The 17,277-nt window shown below is 47.7% G+C and overlaps 1 protein-coding gene across 1 annotated transcript; it reads left to right on the top strand.

Annotated features, from left to right (window-relative positions):
* Positions 1–8,778: 8,778 nt before the first annotated feature.
* Positions 8,779–12,914, top strand: Noto (notochord homeobox). Its single transcript, XM_036180509.1, has 3 exons — positions 8,779–9,157; positions 10,019–10,233; positions 12,768–12,914. The coding sequence occupies exons 1-3, from the start codon at positions 8,779–8,781 to the stop codon at positions 12,912–12,914; spliced, it is 741 nt and encodes a 246-aa protein (XP_036036402.1).
* The last annotated feature ends 4,363 nt before the right edge of the window (positions 12,915–17,277 follow it).

The following is a 17,277-nucleotide window of genomic DNA, read 5'->3' as shown; positions in this document are numbered from 1 at the left end:
AGTGGGACCATTGTAAAAGGGACAGTGAAAAAAGAAAACAGGAAACAGAGATGCTGGGAGAAAGGGTGGCAAGGGAGTCCGTAACTATACCCCCAATTCTCAGCTCCCCAGCGGCTCTAAGATCTCAGCGAGGGCACCCCTCAATTCAGTGGAAGAAACCTGCTCTCGACCTAAGGGAGACTGCCAAGCAAAGCTCCAATTGTTGGTATCACGCTCACTTCCTGCCACACACCTCATTCACTATCAGTGCTCAGTGCATTCCGAGAGAGGAGAGAGAGGCCCTCATTACAGAGAAGGCTGGATGCGGGAGGAACTGGGGTGGGAACAGCTGGATAGCCAAGTCTCCTTTAGTTACTGTGTTTGAAACAGACAGGGTCTCCCTCTGTAGCCCATGTGGACCAGTTCCTCCCAGGTGTCCAGGTTACAGGTGTGTGCTACTAACCATTACAAATATATAAACTTGGAGACTGGGAGATGGCTCAGAGGTCAAGAGCACTTGTTGCTTTTCCAGAGGACCAGTGTTTGGTTCCCAAGACCCACATGGCAACTTGCAACACCAGTTCCAGAGGATTTGATACCCTTCTCTGGCTTCTGTGAACACTGCACACACATGGTGTATAAACATACATATAGATAAAACATCTATATACACAATATATCTTTCTTTCTTTTTTTTTTTTTTTTTTTGAGATAGAGTCTCACTGTGTAGTTATGAATGATCTGGAACTCACTATGTAGAGCAGGCTGGCCTTAAACTCCAGACATCTGCCTGCCTCTGCCTCCCAAGTGCTGGGATTAAAGGTGGGCACCACTACTTTCTTGCTTCTTGTTTTTGCTTGTTTTGTTATTTTTTGAGACAGGGTTTCCTGGTACTCAGTATGTAGACCAGGCTGACCTTGAATTCACAGAGATCCACCTGCTTCTGCCTTCTACCAAGCCTGGCCATTTTTGTTTTGTTTTAAGTTGGCATTTTGTGTGTGTGTGTGTGTGTGTGTGTGTGTGTGTGTGTGTGTGTGTGTGCATGTGCAGTTCACAGTACAGGTGTGGAGGTCAGAGGACAATTTCTAGAAGCCAGTTTTCTCTTCCCATTCTGTAGACCCTGGGGCAATGAATTTAGATTGACAGTCCTTTTGGTAAGAGCTCTTACCCACTGAACCATCTTGCCAGCCTGTGTTTTTGTCTTTGAGAGAAGGCTCATGTTGCCAGCTTGGCCTTGAACTTGCTATGCAGTTGAGGATGACCTTGATCTTCTTGATTTCCTGATCTTCCTACTTTCATGTCCCCATGCCCAGTTTTATGGGGTACTGGGTGTTAAACTCAGGGTTTTATACATGCTAGGCAAGCACTACCAGCTGAGTTGAGTTATACCAGCTTCTTCTCTCTCTCTCTCTCTCCCCCCATCCTGTGTGTCCGTATCTGTGTCCGTGTCCGTGTGTGTGTGTGTGTGTGTGTGTGTGTGTGTGTGTGTGTGTGTGTGTGTGTGTTTGGGGCAGGTTCTAATATAAGAAGGGGTGGTCTCAAACTTGCTACATGTTTTTGTGTAGCCTTGAACTCCTGATCATCCTGCCCTTACCTCCTGATGCTGGGATTACAGACATGCACCATCATACAAAGCTTTAAATATTTATATTGTTTACTTGACCAGTTGAGTCCTTGGCATTGTGTTGGGTCCTTAGATATAGCAGGTATTATTAAATTATTAATTATTAAAAACTAGTCTGGAGATCAATGTGATATAAAATATAAATTCATATAAATGCATGTCCATTAATCCTATTTGCAGAATTTTTGTGCAGAAATAAGATCATCAATTGTGCATTGGATACTGAAAAAAATGTTTTTGTAGAGGTAGAAGCTAGGAAGCTACAGAATGTTCTCCAGCAAAGGAAAGATTGAGTAATTGTGGTTTACACCATGGGGCCTGATACAGCTATTACAAGGAACAAGTTACAGCCACGGCTTGGGTGCAAGCCAGTAAGGTACTACTTGAGTGACTGGGGCAGGAGGGATGCTATAGTTCAAGGCCTGTAAAACTTGGTGACACCTAGTCTCAAAAATGAGACGACACAGACTGGGAGAAGTCCAGACAGGAGGCTAACATATCATGATCAGAGAGGCTCCATCCAGCAGCTGATGGAAGCAGATGCAGAGACAGCCAAACATTAGGCGGAGCTCTGTGAATCCTTCAGAAGATGGGGAGGAAGGATTATAGGAGCCAGAGGGCCAAGGACACCACAAGAAAACTCACAGAAACAACTAACCTGGCTCATGGGGGTTCACAGAGACTGAACAACCAAGGAGCCTGCATGGGTCTGACCTAGACTCTCTGCATGTATGTTATGGTTGTGTAGTTGGTGTTCCTGTGGAACTCCTAGCACTGGGAGTGGGGTGTCTCTGATGTTTTGCCTGCTTTGGGACCCTTTTCCTCCTGCTGGCTTGACCTGTCCAGTCTTCTTAATATGAGGGAGATATGCCTAATCTTATTGCAACTTAATATGCCACGGTTGGTCAATATCCCTAGGGAAGCAGAGGAGGAGAGGGTGGGAGTGAAGGGAGGAGAGGAGACATTGCAGTCAGGATGTAAAATATGAGAGAGTAAATTAAAAAATAATGATTACATAAATAGAAGTAATTATTTCAATTAGAATTCTAAATGATGTTCTTAAACTTGGAATTCAAAAATTATAAAATAGCCGGATGGTGGTGGTGGTGGTGGTGGCGGTGGCGCACTCCTTTAATCCCAGCACTCGGGAGGCAGAGCCAGGTGGATCTCTGTGAGTTCGAGGCCAGCCTGGTCTACAGAGCAAGATCCAGGACAGGCTCCAAAGCTACACAGAGAAACCCTGTCTCGAAAAAACAAACAAACAAACAAACAAAGAAAAAATTGTGAAATAAAGAGGCAGAAAAGAGAAAAAAAGTGAAAGAGAGGGCTGGACATGGTGCTGCACACCTTTAATCCCAGCCCTTGGGAGGCAGAGAGAGGTGAATCTCTGTGAGTTTGAGGCCAGCCTGGTCTACATGGTGAGCCCCTATCTTTAAAAATACAATTAATTAATTAACTAGTTAATGATGGTAATGTAGCTTCATGGTAGTAGAGTGCTGCACCCTCACAAAACAGAAGTTCTAAACAGGATGACTCGGAGGGAGGGAGAAGTGTTCACAACTGAGTGAGGAAAAGGAACCGGACGGCCCCTGGGTGAATGGCAAAGATCACTTCCCTCGGAAAGTTCTGGGCTGCAGAATCCTTCTAGGCATTCTGCATCCGGGGAACTCAGAAGTTGTCTCCAAGTGCTTGTTTTCCCTTTTTCCATTTTCATGTGTGTGTGTGTGTGTGTGTGTGTGTGTGTGTGTGTGTGTGTGTGTGATATGCACGTGGGCATACGTGTGTGAAGGTACATATACATGTGGAAGCCTGAGTTTAATGTGGGGACACGTCATCCTCAGTTGCTCTTCCACCTTATTCACTGAGGCAGGGGCTCTCAATCAAATCTGGAGCTGGCCAATCTGGCTCCACTTGCTCTGGGGATCCCATCTCCACCTTCTGAGGCTGGAATCACATGCAGGACACCACATCCACCTGGCTGTTACCCGGCCTGGAGGTCCAAACTTGAACTTCTGTTCTTATTCTTGTCCAGTGAGTGCCTTGGGTGCTGAGCCCTTCCTTCCCAGGCCCTGTCTTCAGGTTTTTGTTTGTGGTGCCACACGCTGAACCCAGGGCCTTAGGAACGCTGGGCAAGCGCTTTACTGCTGAACTCTGTCTCCAGCCAGTTAGGGGTTATAAAATGTGCTACAGGGCAGGAGAGATGGCTCAGTGGACCGCTTGCCTAGTATACAGGAGGCCCTGGTATTAACATCCTGCACCCAAAGCAGGAAGTAGGTCTTGGGGTGGAGCTCAGCTGGTACAGTGCTGGTCAGCACACACTAGGTCCTGGGTTCAATTTCCAGCAATGAATAAAACTCTCAATAATGAGAGTGGTTGGTGGTTTGCGCCTGTCATATCAGCACTTTGGAGGTAGAGGCAGGAGGATCAAAAGTTCAAGGTCATTCCCAGCTCATAGCAAATTTGAGGCCAGCTTCAGCTACTTGAGATTCTGTCTTAAGAAAAACAAAAGAAAGAAAAAAAGAAAGAAAGAAAGAAATTCTGTTTAAAGAAACCAAGAAAGGCCTGAAAGTGTCAAGGCTATCTTGTGGGACAAATTATATCCCCACTCTCACAGTTCTCTTCCATTGTGTAGCTGCTTCTTCCAACTTGAAACATTCTCTCCTGGAAGGAGGAGGGAGGACTTAATGAAATCTATAATGCCAATAAAATAAAGGGAAGTTAAAGGCTCAGGAAGATCCTGAAACTTACAGGATTTACAGGCCCCTCCATAATGTTACAGAAACAGAACAATTACTAGGGAGAGGAGACTCTCTTCTAGGGCAGAGGTGGAGTCAGGAGCTCCATGGATGTAGTTTTCTTGGGTTGTCACCCATAATGTGTTGGGCTTCTTGGTGACAGAGCTCCCTTTGAGCCACCCATGTCCCTGGAAGTAACCCAAAAGACCTTATTGGTTCACTACAGTAGACTTGGATAGAATAATTTCTTCAGTCTGTCATCGATGCTTAGTCTGGGGTAGGAAGATGTCTATTCATGTCTCCCCAAGGAAAAGTGACAGAGCATCAAACATCTGGTAAAAATTAGATCAGTAGTAGGCCAGAAAGGGCTAAGTGTGATGTTGCACACCTTTAATCCCAGCACTTGGGGAGGCAGAGGCAGGACAGCCATCATGGACCCTAACTCTCTGGAACTGTAAGCCTGAATAAACCCTTCTTTCTATAGGCTGCCTTGGCCAAGGCATCTTATCACAGCATAGAAAAGTAACTAATACAGAGTAAGGCAGAAAGCAATAGGGGGAAACACCTAATGTTTTCCTCTAGCTTCTGTATGTCTAACCATGGGCCCAACCCTTGCATACTCATATGCACATACCAGACACACATACACAGGTGTGTGTGATACACAGGTGTGTGTGTGTGTGTGTGTGTGTGTGAGTGTGAGAGAGAGAGAGAGAGAGAGAGAGAGAGAGAGAGAGAGAGAGAGAGAAAGAGAGAGTTTGTAGAAGCCAGAAAGGACACCAGATCCGCTGGAGCTGGAGTTAAAGGTAATTGTGAGCAGCTCAATGTGGGTGCTGGGAATTGAACTCTAGTACTATGCAAGAGCAGTACATGCTTAACTGCTGAGCCATCTCCCTAGCCTTTTGCTTTTGCTTTTTTGAGAAAGGGTCTCATGTAGGCCAGGCTGGCCTCAAACTCCTATGTAGCCAGAGATGACCTTGATCTCTGCCTGCCTCTCCCTCCCACTATGCTGGGATTGCAGGCATGCACCACTGTGCTCAGTTTTCATGAGGTACTTCGTATTGAACCCAGGAGTTCAGACATGCTAGTCGCCATATCCCTAGACCTTCACTTTCTTGCTAAGTTGCTCAGAAGGCAGGAGAGGTGTCCCGGTTAGTTTTTATTGTCACCGTGACACAAGCTACAGTCACCTGGGAAGAGGGAACCACAGCTGAGGAAATGCCTCCATCAGATTGTCCTGTGGGCATGATATAGGAGGCTCCAACCCACGGTGGGAGGTACCATCCCTGGGCAAGGTAAGCAGTGTTATTCTCCACTATTATTCTCCACTTTGCAGATGGTAAATACAAATAGAAACTTGCAATTTATCCAAAGACACAGCCAGAAAGTACTGATAAGTCTTCAAAGGTGGGATACAAATAACTGCCCTACACATAATAATAATAATAATAATAATAATAATAATAATAATAATAATAATGTAAATTGCTGAATATAGGAATAATCATGTAAATTGCTGAATATAGGAAGATCCTTTCTTCCTCAAACTCACAGAAATCCTCCTGCCTCTGCCTCCCAAATGCCGGGATTAAAGGCGTGTGCCTCCATGCTTAGCCCCAAACTGGCTCTTGAATGGCTAGTCTCTGTCTCAGGACAAAGATGATTAATTACTGGAGCATATGGGAGTAAACAAAACAAAGTAAGCAAAGCTTATTAAGGCAAACTGAGAAAGTAAGGGAGGGGGTGTGAGAGATACTCCTAAGATTAGGAGAGGTTCCAGGAAAGGAGGAAACTACAGAGCCACTTTGTCGGGGCTTCTAATAGGGCCTCCAGCAGAAACTGGGCAAAGGCTGGAGGTGATTTCTACAGAGACTGGTTAATTCTCTAGGCTTCTCACAGGCCAAACCAATGGGAGTCCACATGTCATGTTCCCGGACTCACCGGGTAGATAATCAGAAACTGCTCACATACTGCTTGTTCAGTTCAGGGTGGTCTACATGTTGAAGCCCTCTGTCCATCTGTGATTTGTATCTACTGACCTTGGCTCCTCTGCTGGCCACTAGACCTGGGGACCTGACAGGTGTTGCCAGTTGACCCGCAGGCCTGATGGTAATTAAACTACATGTGCTGCCGTGGTTTTCCCTTTTACCTCGGGCCGTTTTCTCTTTACCGCCTACAGAGAATGTCCTGCCCACTTCCCTTCTTTTCCTTCTCTCTTCCTCCCATCCCTCCCTCCTTTCCCCCTTCTCTTTTAAAAAAAAAAATGTGTGTGTGTGTGTGTGTGTGTGTGTGTGTGTGTTCACGCGCATGTGTGGGTGCACACCTGTATGTATAAGTGCAATGGTGCATGTATGGTGGGGCTCAGAGGACAAACCTGGCTGTCTGTCCATCCTCCCCTTCCACTTTGTCAGAAACAAGAACTCCCTCTCTCTTTCTCCTCTCCCTCTCTTTCCCTCTCTCCTAAGGCCCTGGGGTTTCTGGGGACCTCACCCTCTTTGACTCCTGTCTCCCCATAGGAACTCTGAGGACGACAGATACATCTGATTTTATGTGATTCTGGAAACTTGAACTCAGGCCCTCCCTGCTTGCTTGGAAAGCGCTTTATCTACTGTGCCATTTCCCAAGGCACCTGTCCAGTTCTCTTAAAAAGACAGAGTCTCAGGTTGGGGATTTAGCTCAGTGGTAGAGTGCTTGCCTAGCAATTGTACGGCCCTGGGTTCGATCCTCAGCTCCACAAAAAAAAAAAAAAAAAAAGACAGAGTCTTACTATATAGACCAGGCTAGCATGGAACTCATTATGTAGACCAGGCTGGCCTCAAGTTCAGAGATCCACCTGTTGAGTACTGGAATTAAATGGGATCCATCAAGTGGGTAGTAGGACTCCAACCCAGGTCCTCTGCAAGAACAGCAGGAACTTTCAACCTCTGAACCATCTCTCCAAGCCTCTGAGTTTTTGAGACAATGTCTCATGTAGCCCAGGCTGGCCTCAATCTCTCTGTGTGACTGAGGATGGCTTTGATCTCGTGGTCCTGTTGCTCCACCTATGTGCTGGAATCACTGGAGAGTGTCACCATGCCCCCTTCCTTACTTACCCTTCTTTCTTGTTCTCACAGAGTTTTGCTTTGTAGAGCAGGCTTGGCTTTGAACTCTAGATTTTCCTTCTCCAGCATCCCAAGTGCCAGCATGCCCAGCGGGAAAGACCTTTCTAGCAAGACCCTGTGCTGAGGGTAAGGACATTGCCGAAAAGATCGAAAAGAAATTGAGGGGCTGGAGAGACGGCTCAGTGGTTGAGAGCACTGACTGCTCTTCAAGAGGACCTGGGTTCAAGTCCCAGCACCCACATGGCAGCTCACAACTGTCTGTAACTCCAAGATCTGACACCCTCACATAGTCATACATGCAGCAAAACACCAACACAAATAAACGAAAAAGAAAAGAAATTGATAGCAGCAGGAGGAGGAGGAGTCTGGGAAATTTATTTTTCATTGCGCTTATGGATAAAATGTTTACACATTTTAAAATTCTTATGTGAATCTAAGCAGGGCTTCTGCTTTGAAGAGGCAGAGTGCTTGCCTAGCAAGTGTGAGGCACAGTCCCAGTTGCAGTGAGGCAGTACCCAAAATTATTTGAGAAAAGGGTGAAGATTAGGAAAACAAGACAGTAGGTACTGCCCCATCCTCCTGAGATCATTGTTCCCCACATCAGCAGGGGAGACTGGGGTCGTAGATAGCGTAAGCAGGGGCAGAGAACCTACATCTAGGATCACCAGAGAGCCACAGTGAGGCCAAGCACAGTGGTATAAGCCTGTAATCCTAGTGCTTGGGAAGCTGAGGCAGAATTGCCATGATTCTGCCATGATTCCTGATTTGGAGGCCAGCCTGGACTACAGATTGAGAAGGGTGTGGGTGTGGTGGCTCATGCCTTTAATCCCAGCACTCACAAGGCAGAAGCAGATGGATTTCTGTGAGTTCAAGACCAGCCTGATCTGCATAGTCTGGTCCAGGATAGCCAGAGTTACACAGTAAGACCTTCTAAAATAAAAGGAGGAGGAGAGGGGTGGAGAGCCATAGTGAGCTATAGTAAGCTCAAAGTCCTTCCCGCAAAGCACCAGGGTGGAGGAAATCCCCTTTCCGCCTTCCACCCCTTCCCCCCTGTCCCCTGCCCTGGTGGGATGCCACCTACGGCTACTGCGGGGGGGGGGGGGGGGGGGGGGGAGACTTTAGAGGCCTGGCCTCACTCTAGGAAGAGTAAGTCTGGCCTTCGCCCCGCCTCCTCCCACCTGATAAGTTAAAAAGCCCTGGCGACCAGCTGGTCCGAAGGATCCTGATTCATGTCTCCTGTCCCGTTAGTAGGGTGATCTCTTTCTCCTATTGAGCTCCTTACACAGCCCGGAAGGTCCTCCAGCTCTTCTCCAGTGTAGGTGCCCTCGGGGGTCGCGCCATGTCCGACCCAGAGCCCCAGCAGCTCGTTCCCTCAGGCGCTGAGGTCCAGCCCCGGCGCTTGGGTCCCTGTCCCGTGGCTGCGTCCCCAGTGGTCCCGCGCCTAGCTCGGGGACGCCTGGAGTCCTCCTTTTCTGTCGAGGCTATCCTGGCGAGACCCGAGACCCGGGAGACAGCTGCCACCCCTCTGCAGCTCTCTTCCTGCTCCAGTCTGAACCTCAGCTCTCTGTCACAATACCGGGTCCTGCCCTGGGTGTGCTCCGCAGCGACTTGGCTGCCGGCCTACCTGAGCATGGGCGTCTACCCGCTGTGCTCCACGCCCTGCGTACCTGGACTGAACGTGGCTCGCCTTTTCTGCCAGCAGGGCCTCAGCCTCACAGGTACAGGGGATGGAGTTTGGAAGCAGTAGCAGATGGCATCGAAGGGAAATCCTAGAGTCAGCCAGGGGCGATGGTGTGTGCCTGTAATCACAGCGCTGTAACAACCATGTCAAGTTCAGAAGACAGCTTTTCACACATTCCTTCCTATTCCTCTGGCTCTTTTACACTTCCAGGTTATATTTTTTTTTAATGTATATTCATATGTACGCAGGTGAGTGCACATAGGTGTGGATGTTGGAGGTGTCCTCAATACCTTTCCACCTTATTCTTTTAAAGATGCTTTTACTTTTATTTATGTGTATGTGTGAATGTATGCCATGTGTGTAAACCTGAGGTGGCCAGAGAAAACATTGGATTCTCTGGAGCTAGTTACAAGTACAAGTGGTTGTAAGCCTTTGGACATGGTGCTGGGAGCCACACCTGAGTCCTCTGGAAGAGCAGCGATTGCTTGTAATTGCCAAGCTATCTCTCTAGTCCTTTTCCATCTGAGTTTTGAGACAGGGCCTCTCCCTTAATCTGGGTCTTGTCAGTTGGCTAGACTGGCTGGCTGAAAAGCTCCCAAGCACCCACTGTCTCCACAAGCTCAGCCCTGCTATTTTCTTTTTTTCCCTTTGTGCTGGGGATCAGAATACAGGTCCTCAGTCTGGTGCCATTTTCTGTTTTACTGACTGAGTCATCTGCCCAGCTTTTTTGGGGTTATTTCTTTACAGCGTTTTCCCACTGCCCTAAGTTGCCTGGCCAAGGGGAGGGGAGAGATTTGGAGCCTGTGGGTTTCTCTCTCCTCTGGGATGTGTGTGTAGGAGGCGGGGAAGGGGGCAGGTGGCTGCTGGCTGACTTCCTCTGCTGTTGGTTGTTCTTTAGGCTCAGAGCTCCGTTACTGTCCAGGCCTCTGGAGCCCTCTGGACTGGGCTTCTACCGTGGACCTTCAGGACACAGAGAGACACCAAAAGAGGGTCCGCACGATGTTTAACTTGCAGCAGCTGGAGGAGTTGGAGAAAGTGTTTGCAAAGCAGCACAACCTGGTAGGGAAGAAGAGAGCCCAGCTGGCTGCCAGGCTGCACTTGACAGAGAACCAGGTGAGAACAGGGACCTGAGGCTCAGGCTGTGTGGAGATTGTCACCACCTTCTGATAGGCTCCTAGAAGGGATGAGAGGAAGATATGACCTTTTTTTTTCTGCACTAGGATGCTGGGGAAGACAGGCCCTAATGGTTTACACATTCCCTATGTTATATAATATTCCTATTTGGAGTCACATTACAAACATAATGTTACTCTAGTACTTGCTCCTTTTTATTTCTCCTGTGTGTTTTGCATATGTGTATGCATGTTTTGCATGTGTGCAGGCACACTTGTGTGCCAGTGTGTGTGCATGTGGAGGAGGCCCAAGGTTGATGTCAGGAATCATTCTCAGCTGCTCTTCCACTTTGTTCGCTGAGGCAGAATCTCTCAATCAAACCCAGAGCTGGTCAATGTGGGGCCAACTTGCTCTGGGGATCCTGTCTCTGCTTGCTGAGGCTGGAGTTACAGGTGGGCCACTTGGCATTCATGTGGGTTTCTGGAGATCTGAACTCTGCTCTTTGCAAGCCTGAGACTTGGGCCATCTGAGCCATTTCCCCAGCCTCCTCTAGTACCTTCTGAGTGTTTCCATGCTAAACAAGGGGCTGTCAGCAAGACCAAGTAGGGATTCAAGAGGCTCGATATTTAAGTTATGACTGTCCCTTTGGCCCCATATTGTCCTGCTGTTGTGCCATTACTCTACCCATTGTAGGCAAACTTCTCAGGAGTTTGCTATGCTCACTCCCATCTTCTCTTCCATTCACTCTGCTTCTCTCTCTCTCTCTCTCTCTCTCTCTCTCTGTGTGTGTGTGTGTCTGTGTGTGTGTGTGTGTGTCTGTGTGTGTCTGTCTGTGTGCCTGTCGGTCTGTTTGTCTGTTTTGAAACAGGTCCTCAAGTATCCCAGGCTGGTTTCAAATTTGCTACATAGCCAGAGATAATCTTGAACTTCTAATCCTCCTGTCTCACCTCCCAAATGCTAGGATGACACCCGTTTACTACGGTGCTGAGTGTCAAATCTGGAGATTTATGTGTGCTGGACCAGTGTTCTGCCAACTGATCAAATCCTGGCTCTCTGGTGTCTCTTGAAGACACCCCAACGTGATGATTTTCCCTCTGTTTCATCAAGACATCCAAGTTGTCAAAGCCAACAAGCCTGCTCCTCCCCTCAGCTGACTTCTGAGCTTCACGGCTCTCATGATTACACCTCCCCGACTTGGACACATTCTCCTCTTGACCTTCCTCCAACTTCTCTAGCCATGGTTGTCTCCTTTCTAGGCTACTCTTCCCTTTGGGACTTCATGCCATCTAGTCTCATCTATAGCCATGGTTTAAATACCATCTCCAAGTTGAGGGCTCAAATTTATATTCCCAGTCCAAACTTCTCTGCTAGGAATCAAACCTCATCCTACACAAGTTCTCTACCATTAAATTACATCTGCAGCCCCTAACTACTTTCTTAAAATCTCCACTTAGACGTCTCTGGGAAGGCATTGCAAACTTTACAAAACCTCAATTCCTAACTGTTTTTTCTTTCCTAAATGTGTTCTTTTCCTTATCCATGGTCAGACCCCCCACACACACACTGGTCCCTTCTACCTCTAAACTGCAAATGGAATTGCTTCCCTTTCCCACTGCCCCACCTTATCTCTACGCCTCACTCACTCACCCTAGATCAGCTATGGTCTCCTGGCTGTCTTCTTGCCTTCGTCTTCATCCAGCCCCCATAGCTCAGCCAGCTGTGCAGTTCACTTCAGGACCATGTCACATCCCATTTACAAGCCTCCAAAGGGACTCTCCCTTCCTGTGGCCTTCAAGATCCCAGGTGTCCTGGCTCTTCTGAACTCCCACTTCCCGGCCCTTTCTCCCTTGCAACTCTGCTCTCCTTTCTGGTCCTCACCTTGAGTTTGATATCAACTGAGAGCCATCCCATAGGCTGTCTCCCTGCTCTACTCATTTTGCTTCTCTCTATCCCCACCAGGATGGACCTTCTCCTCAAGGAGATCACCCAACCCGAGCTCTGTTTGTGCCTCCACTTATATCTTCTGATTCTCACTGGGGGTGGGGGGTGAGCTCCAGAGGACAGGGACCTTGCCTCTCTCACCACTGTCATTGTCACCTAGTACAGCACAGGACACTGTAGTCACAAGTACTCACTGGGGGTTAGAGCATAGCTCAGTTGGTAGAGTGCTTGTCTCAAAAGCACAAAGTCCTGGATTCAATTTCCAGTACCACATACAACGGGCATGGTGGCACACACCTGTGATCCCAGCACTTGGGAGGTGGAAGCAGGAGGACCGGGCGTTCAAGGTCATCTGGAGCTACACAGTGAGTCTGAGGCTAGCCTGGGTCATGTGAGACTCCATCACAAAACAACAAAGGTACACCAGGGGTGAATAATGGTGACAGGAATGGCATTTTGGAGGAGATGCTTGACTTGTCAGGAAGAACAGATTTTGTCGAGACAGCAGGAGGTGAGCAGCTCCGGAAGTGAGTGAAGGGGAAGAGGGACCTGCTGGCCACATGCTGATGCCTGTCCACTGCCCCCAATTACAGGTGAGGATCTGGTTCCAAAACCGCAGGGTGAAGTATCAGAAGCAGCAAAAACTGAAATCTCCGTCCTCCTCTGCCATGGAAGAGCCCTCCAGCAGCTCAGATGGCAACATCCAGAATGAAGATGCTGAGTCAGGAGTTGGCAGTTAAGGACTGAGCCAGAGGCATGCTATATGGGCTAGTTTCTTCCTGGGCCACCTGCTGGACCACCTCCCAGTCCCACATCTCAATGAAGAGCTTCCTTAAGGTCAAAGGACACCAAATGTACTGGAACAATCAAGCAAGAGATCTCAGGGAGCAGACTAATGGGATGATCTACATCCTTGGCTGGGATAGCAGGTATATTGACAACTTACACATCTCTCCCTGCTGATAGGAGTGCAAGCCCAGTGGTCAGGGTGTGGAACCCGTGAGGTTTAAAGGTCCTGTCACCTAGGGAATGGAAGAACCTTTCCCAGCTCTGCCCTGAGGACAGATTCATCCACTCTTTCTTGGCCTCACTGTGGAGAAGGGAACTCCCTGGATGCTCATCTGGGTGTGGAAGACTCTCCCTGGAGTCTGGAGGGAAGCATGTTGCTTAGCCTACTTGGCACAGTTTCCCACATTTCAACCCTACTCCTCTTGACTTTGAATTCCTGATGCTCTTGCCTCTACTTCCCACATGCTGGGATGACAGCTTTTTTTTGGACACAGAGTCTCATTATGTGGCACAGACTGACCTCACACTAATGTCTCTGCCTCTCCAGTGCTAAGATAACAGGTGAAAGCCGCCATGCTTTGCCCAACATTTTCTGTTTTGTCTGTTACCAGTTTCAATATGAGCTCAGGTTTATGTAATTGCTTCCTTGGAGCAATACACCACTTTGCCCACCAACTTTTTCTCTGAAGCGCCGACCTTTTTTCCCCTAAATTTATGTTGACCTCATTTATCATAGCTTCTTTTCACCCAGCATTGAAAATATAGTTCCTCCAGAATGACCCTCTCACCCTGCTCATTTCTTGCCAGGAAGCCTGCTGAGAGCTTATTCTCATGAAGTCAGCCTCCACCATTTAAGAGCTGATTTCTGTAGTGCAGACTGTTCATCCACAGTTCCTGAGCTAAGGTGAGGTGATGGGGAGAAAGGAGGGCCTGATCTTCCTCTATGAGGTTGTTCTCAGGCAGGGCCCAATTTTCTGGGGAAACAGGAAGGAAGGTGGATGGTAGGAGCTGAGCTTTGAAAGTCACTGGCACACAAGACAGTGGACTTTAGCCAGGAGTGGTGGCGCATGCCTTTAATCCCAGCACTCGGGAGGCAGAGCCAGGCAGATCTCGGTGAGTTCGAGGCCAGCCTGGTCTACAGAGTGAGTTCCAGAACAGTCAGGACTGTTACACACAGACATCTTGTCTTGAAAAACAAAAACAAAAACACCAACAACTTGTAGACATTACATGGCAGGCAAGGGGGAACCCAGAGCCTTGTCTCAAGAAGCCATCCTCTGGATCTGAGAGGGTAGTGCAGACCTGTAGTCTGTTTTGTTTTTGTTTTCAAGACAGGGTTTCTCTGTGAAACAGTCCTGGCTGTCCTGGAACTCACTCTGTAGACCAGGCTGGCCTTGAACTCACAGAGATCCACCTGCCTCTGCCTCCCCAGTGCTGGGATTAAAGGTGTGTACCACCACCACCCCAGCTGAAGACCTGTAGGGTTAGCACTAGGAGGCTAAGGCAGAAGGATGGTGAACTTGAAGTCAGCCAGAGCTGCCATAGTGAGTTTGAGGCCAGCCCAGAGTAAACAGTGAGATGCTGGTATGTCAAAAACAAGGGCTGGTAGAAGCCTCAACAAAGACTCTTGCTGCCAAGCTTGAAGTTGTGAGTTTGATCCCTGGAGCCTGCATCATGGAAGGAGAGAACTGTCTTCCTCAATGCACACACCCACCCACATACAGACACACTCACAAAATAACTGTAAGAAAACCAAAATTTAATGAAAAAATATGGGGCTGGCCTGGCGGTGGTGGTACACACCTTTAATCCCACCACTCAGGAGGCAGAGCCAGGCGGATCTCTGTGAGTTTGAAGCTAGCCTGGTCTACAGAGTGAGATCTAAGACAGGCACCAAAAACTACACAGAGAAACCTTGTCTCAGAAAAAAAAACAAAAAAACAAAACAACAACAACAAAACACAAAATGGGGCTGGAGAGATGGCTCAGCAGTTAAAAGCGCTTATTGCTCTTGCAAAGAACCTGGGGTTTGATTCTTAGCTCACAACCATGTAATCCAAGTTCAGGGAATCCAAAGCACTTTTCTAACTTCTGCAGGCACCACATACATGCAGGCAAAGATTCATACATGTAAAAAAAAATAATAATAATAAAAATAAACAAAAAAAAACCCTAAAAACCAAAAACCAAACCAAAACAAAACAAAAAAAAACCTTAAAAATTCACAAAAATAGTAACGAAAAGAGAAATTAAAAAATTGAAGCCTGTCTCTGTCCATGTCCTCAGGGAAATCCTTCTGAATGCTAGACTCAAAAATCCTGTTCATCAAGGAATCCAGCCACAGCTGTCTCCTGCAGAAACAACTGATTCATTGTGTGTTTGCATATCTATATGTGTTCACTGGAGGCTGGAGGGCAACACTAAATGTCTTGATTGCTCTCCTTGTGTTTTGAGACAGGTTCTCCTCTTGAACCTAGAGCGAGTCCATTTGAGTAGGCTAGTTGGCCAGGGAGCCCTAGGTATCATCCTCTTTCTACCTCCCCAGCCCTAGAATTACCAATGTGTGCCACCATGCCCAGCCTGTTACATGGTGCTAGGGATCAAACTCAGGTCCTCATACTTATGTGGCAAACACAGCCCCAACTGGCTCACTTAAAAAACAAAAATCAAATTCAGGAGACAGAGGTCAGTTGATTTCTGTGAGTTTCAGGCCAGCATGATTTACATGGAGACCTTGTCTCAAAATGAAAAATAAAAACATTACTTATAAAATAATTACAAGGCTGTTACCTAATTCCCAAGTTTCACTATGAAACGATAGCAGAGCAGATATAGGTCCCTTTTCAGGGACTACATAGTCAACTGAGGGCCAAACAAAATACGGTATGGTGGTCAGGTCTAGCTGAAGGAACAGGAACACCTCTCTCCAAGCCTCAGAACAATGCCTGTGTACATTCATTTCTGCATCTAGTTAAGGGGTCCTCGCACCTGAGGTCCTCTGACTATTGCTCCCTAACTCCACTCTGCAAGGTCAAGAAAGTCCCTGTCAACTCAGAGGCACTGACTGGTCCAGCCTGGTTAAAATAAGACAGTCTGGGGCTGGAGAGATGGCTCAGGGGTTAAGAGCACTGGCTGCTTTTCCAGAGGTCCTGAGTTCAATTCCCAGCAACCACATGGCTCACAACCATCTGTAACGATATCTGGTGGCCTCATCTGGCTGGCCTGCAGGGATACATGCAGGCAGAACACTGTATATGTAATAAATAAATCTTTGAAAAAGAAATAAGACAGTCTGGCCAGCTGCAGGAGGGTTTATAGAGAAAGGAAATAATTTTTTTCTTTTAATTTTTGTTTAAATTTATGTATATGATTGCTTTGCCTGCATGTGTACATGTGCACTGTGTGTGTGCCTGGTGCCTAAGAAGGTTGGAAGAGGGTATCAGAGCCCTCTGGAACTGAAGTTACATACAGATACTTGTGAACCAGTGTTGGGAACCAAACCTGGGTCCTCTGTTCGAGCAACAAGTGTTAACTTGCCAATCATCTCCCCAGTCCCTTAATTTTCTTTTTCAGACAGGTTTTCACGTACTCCAGGCTAGCCTTATGTTTGTTATGCTTAGGGCAACCTTGAAATTCTGGTCTTCCTGCCTCCACTTGACCCCGGAGGTATTAGGCTTAGCTCATCCTGTTGGCTTTAAGTAGTGTTGGGGCTCAAACCCTCTACCTGCATTCAAGGCAAACACTCTAACAGAAATGTTGCCAACCGAGGGAGGGGAGTTTTTAACCTGTGAGTGAGCCCCAGCAACTCAACTGCTGCTTCCTTTCAGGATGAGGGTCAAGGAGAAAATGAGTAAGTCAGCCTTCTGCGGTCCCATACCTCTCAGTCTAAAAAAAGGCTTTGTTTAGTGTTGGAGGATGGTGGGAGGCTTCTGAAGCAAGAGGATGGCTGCAAAGCTCGTGGTCAGGCTGGGATACATAGTGAGACCCTGTCTCAAAAACAAGACAGCGTGAAAAGAAGCAACAATGGACACTTAAGAACACAGACTGGGTTTTTTGTTTTTGTTTTTGTTTGTTTTGTAGCTAGGGAGAGTCTAGGGGTCTACCCCTGGGCTACTACGTCAGCCGTCATTGGTGGACTCTGAGTCAGAAATAACATACTACAAAAAAGTGCTAGTTCTGGCAGGTCCGGTTCCATCTGGTCAAGCAACCAAGACAATCGAAACCTTGACCTGCTGCAGAGCAAAGCCGTGGGTGTGGCTCAGCACGTCCTGGGGCGGGGTGGGGATGGAGGGTGGCGCTCGGCAGCTAGATGGG

Source organism: Onychomys torridus, chromosome 3 (genome assembly GCF_903995425.1).
Source record: "Onychomys torridus chromosome 3, mOncTor1.1, whole genome shotgun sequence".
In the NCBI taxonomy this organism is placed as follows: domain Eukaryota; kingdom Metazoa; phylum Chordata; class Mammalia; order Rodentia; family Cricetidae; genus Onychomys; species Onychomys torridus.
Note: the sequence above shows the minus strand (reverse complement) of the source record. Positions and strands in the feature narration are given on the sequence as shown.

Excerpts from the sequence above, each read along its gene's own strand:
- Noto (XM_036180509.1), top strand. The coding sequence starts at position 8,779 with ATGTCCGACCCAGAGCCCCAGCAGCTCGTTCCCTCAGGCGCTGAGGTC. Across the intron at positions 9,158-10,018 it reads GCAGGGCCTCAGCCTCACAG|GCTCAGAGCTCCGTTACTGT; the intron begins GTACAGGGGATG and ends GTTGTTCTTTAG. Across the intron at positions 10,234-12,767 it reads TGCACTTGACAGAGAACCAG|GTGAGGATCTGGTTCCAAAA; the intron begins GTGAGAACAGGG and ends CCCCAATTACAG.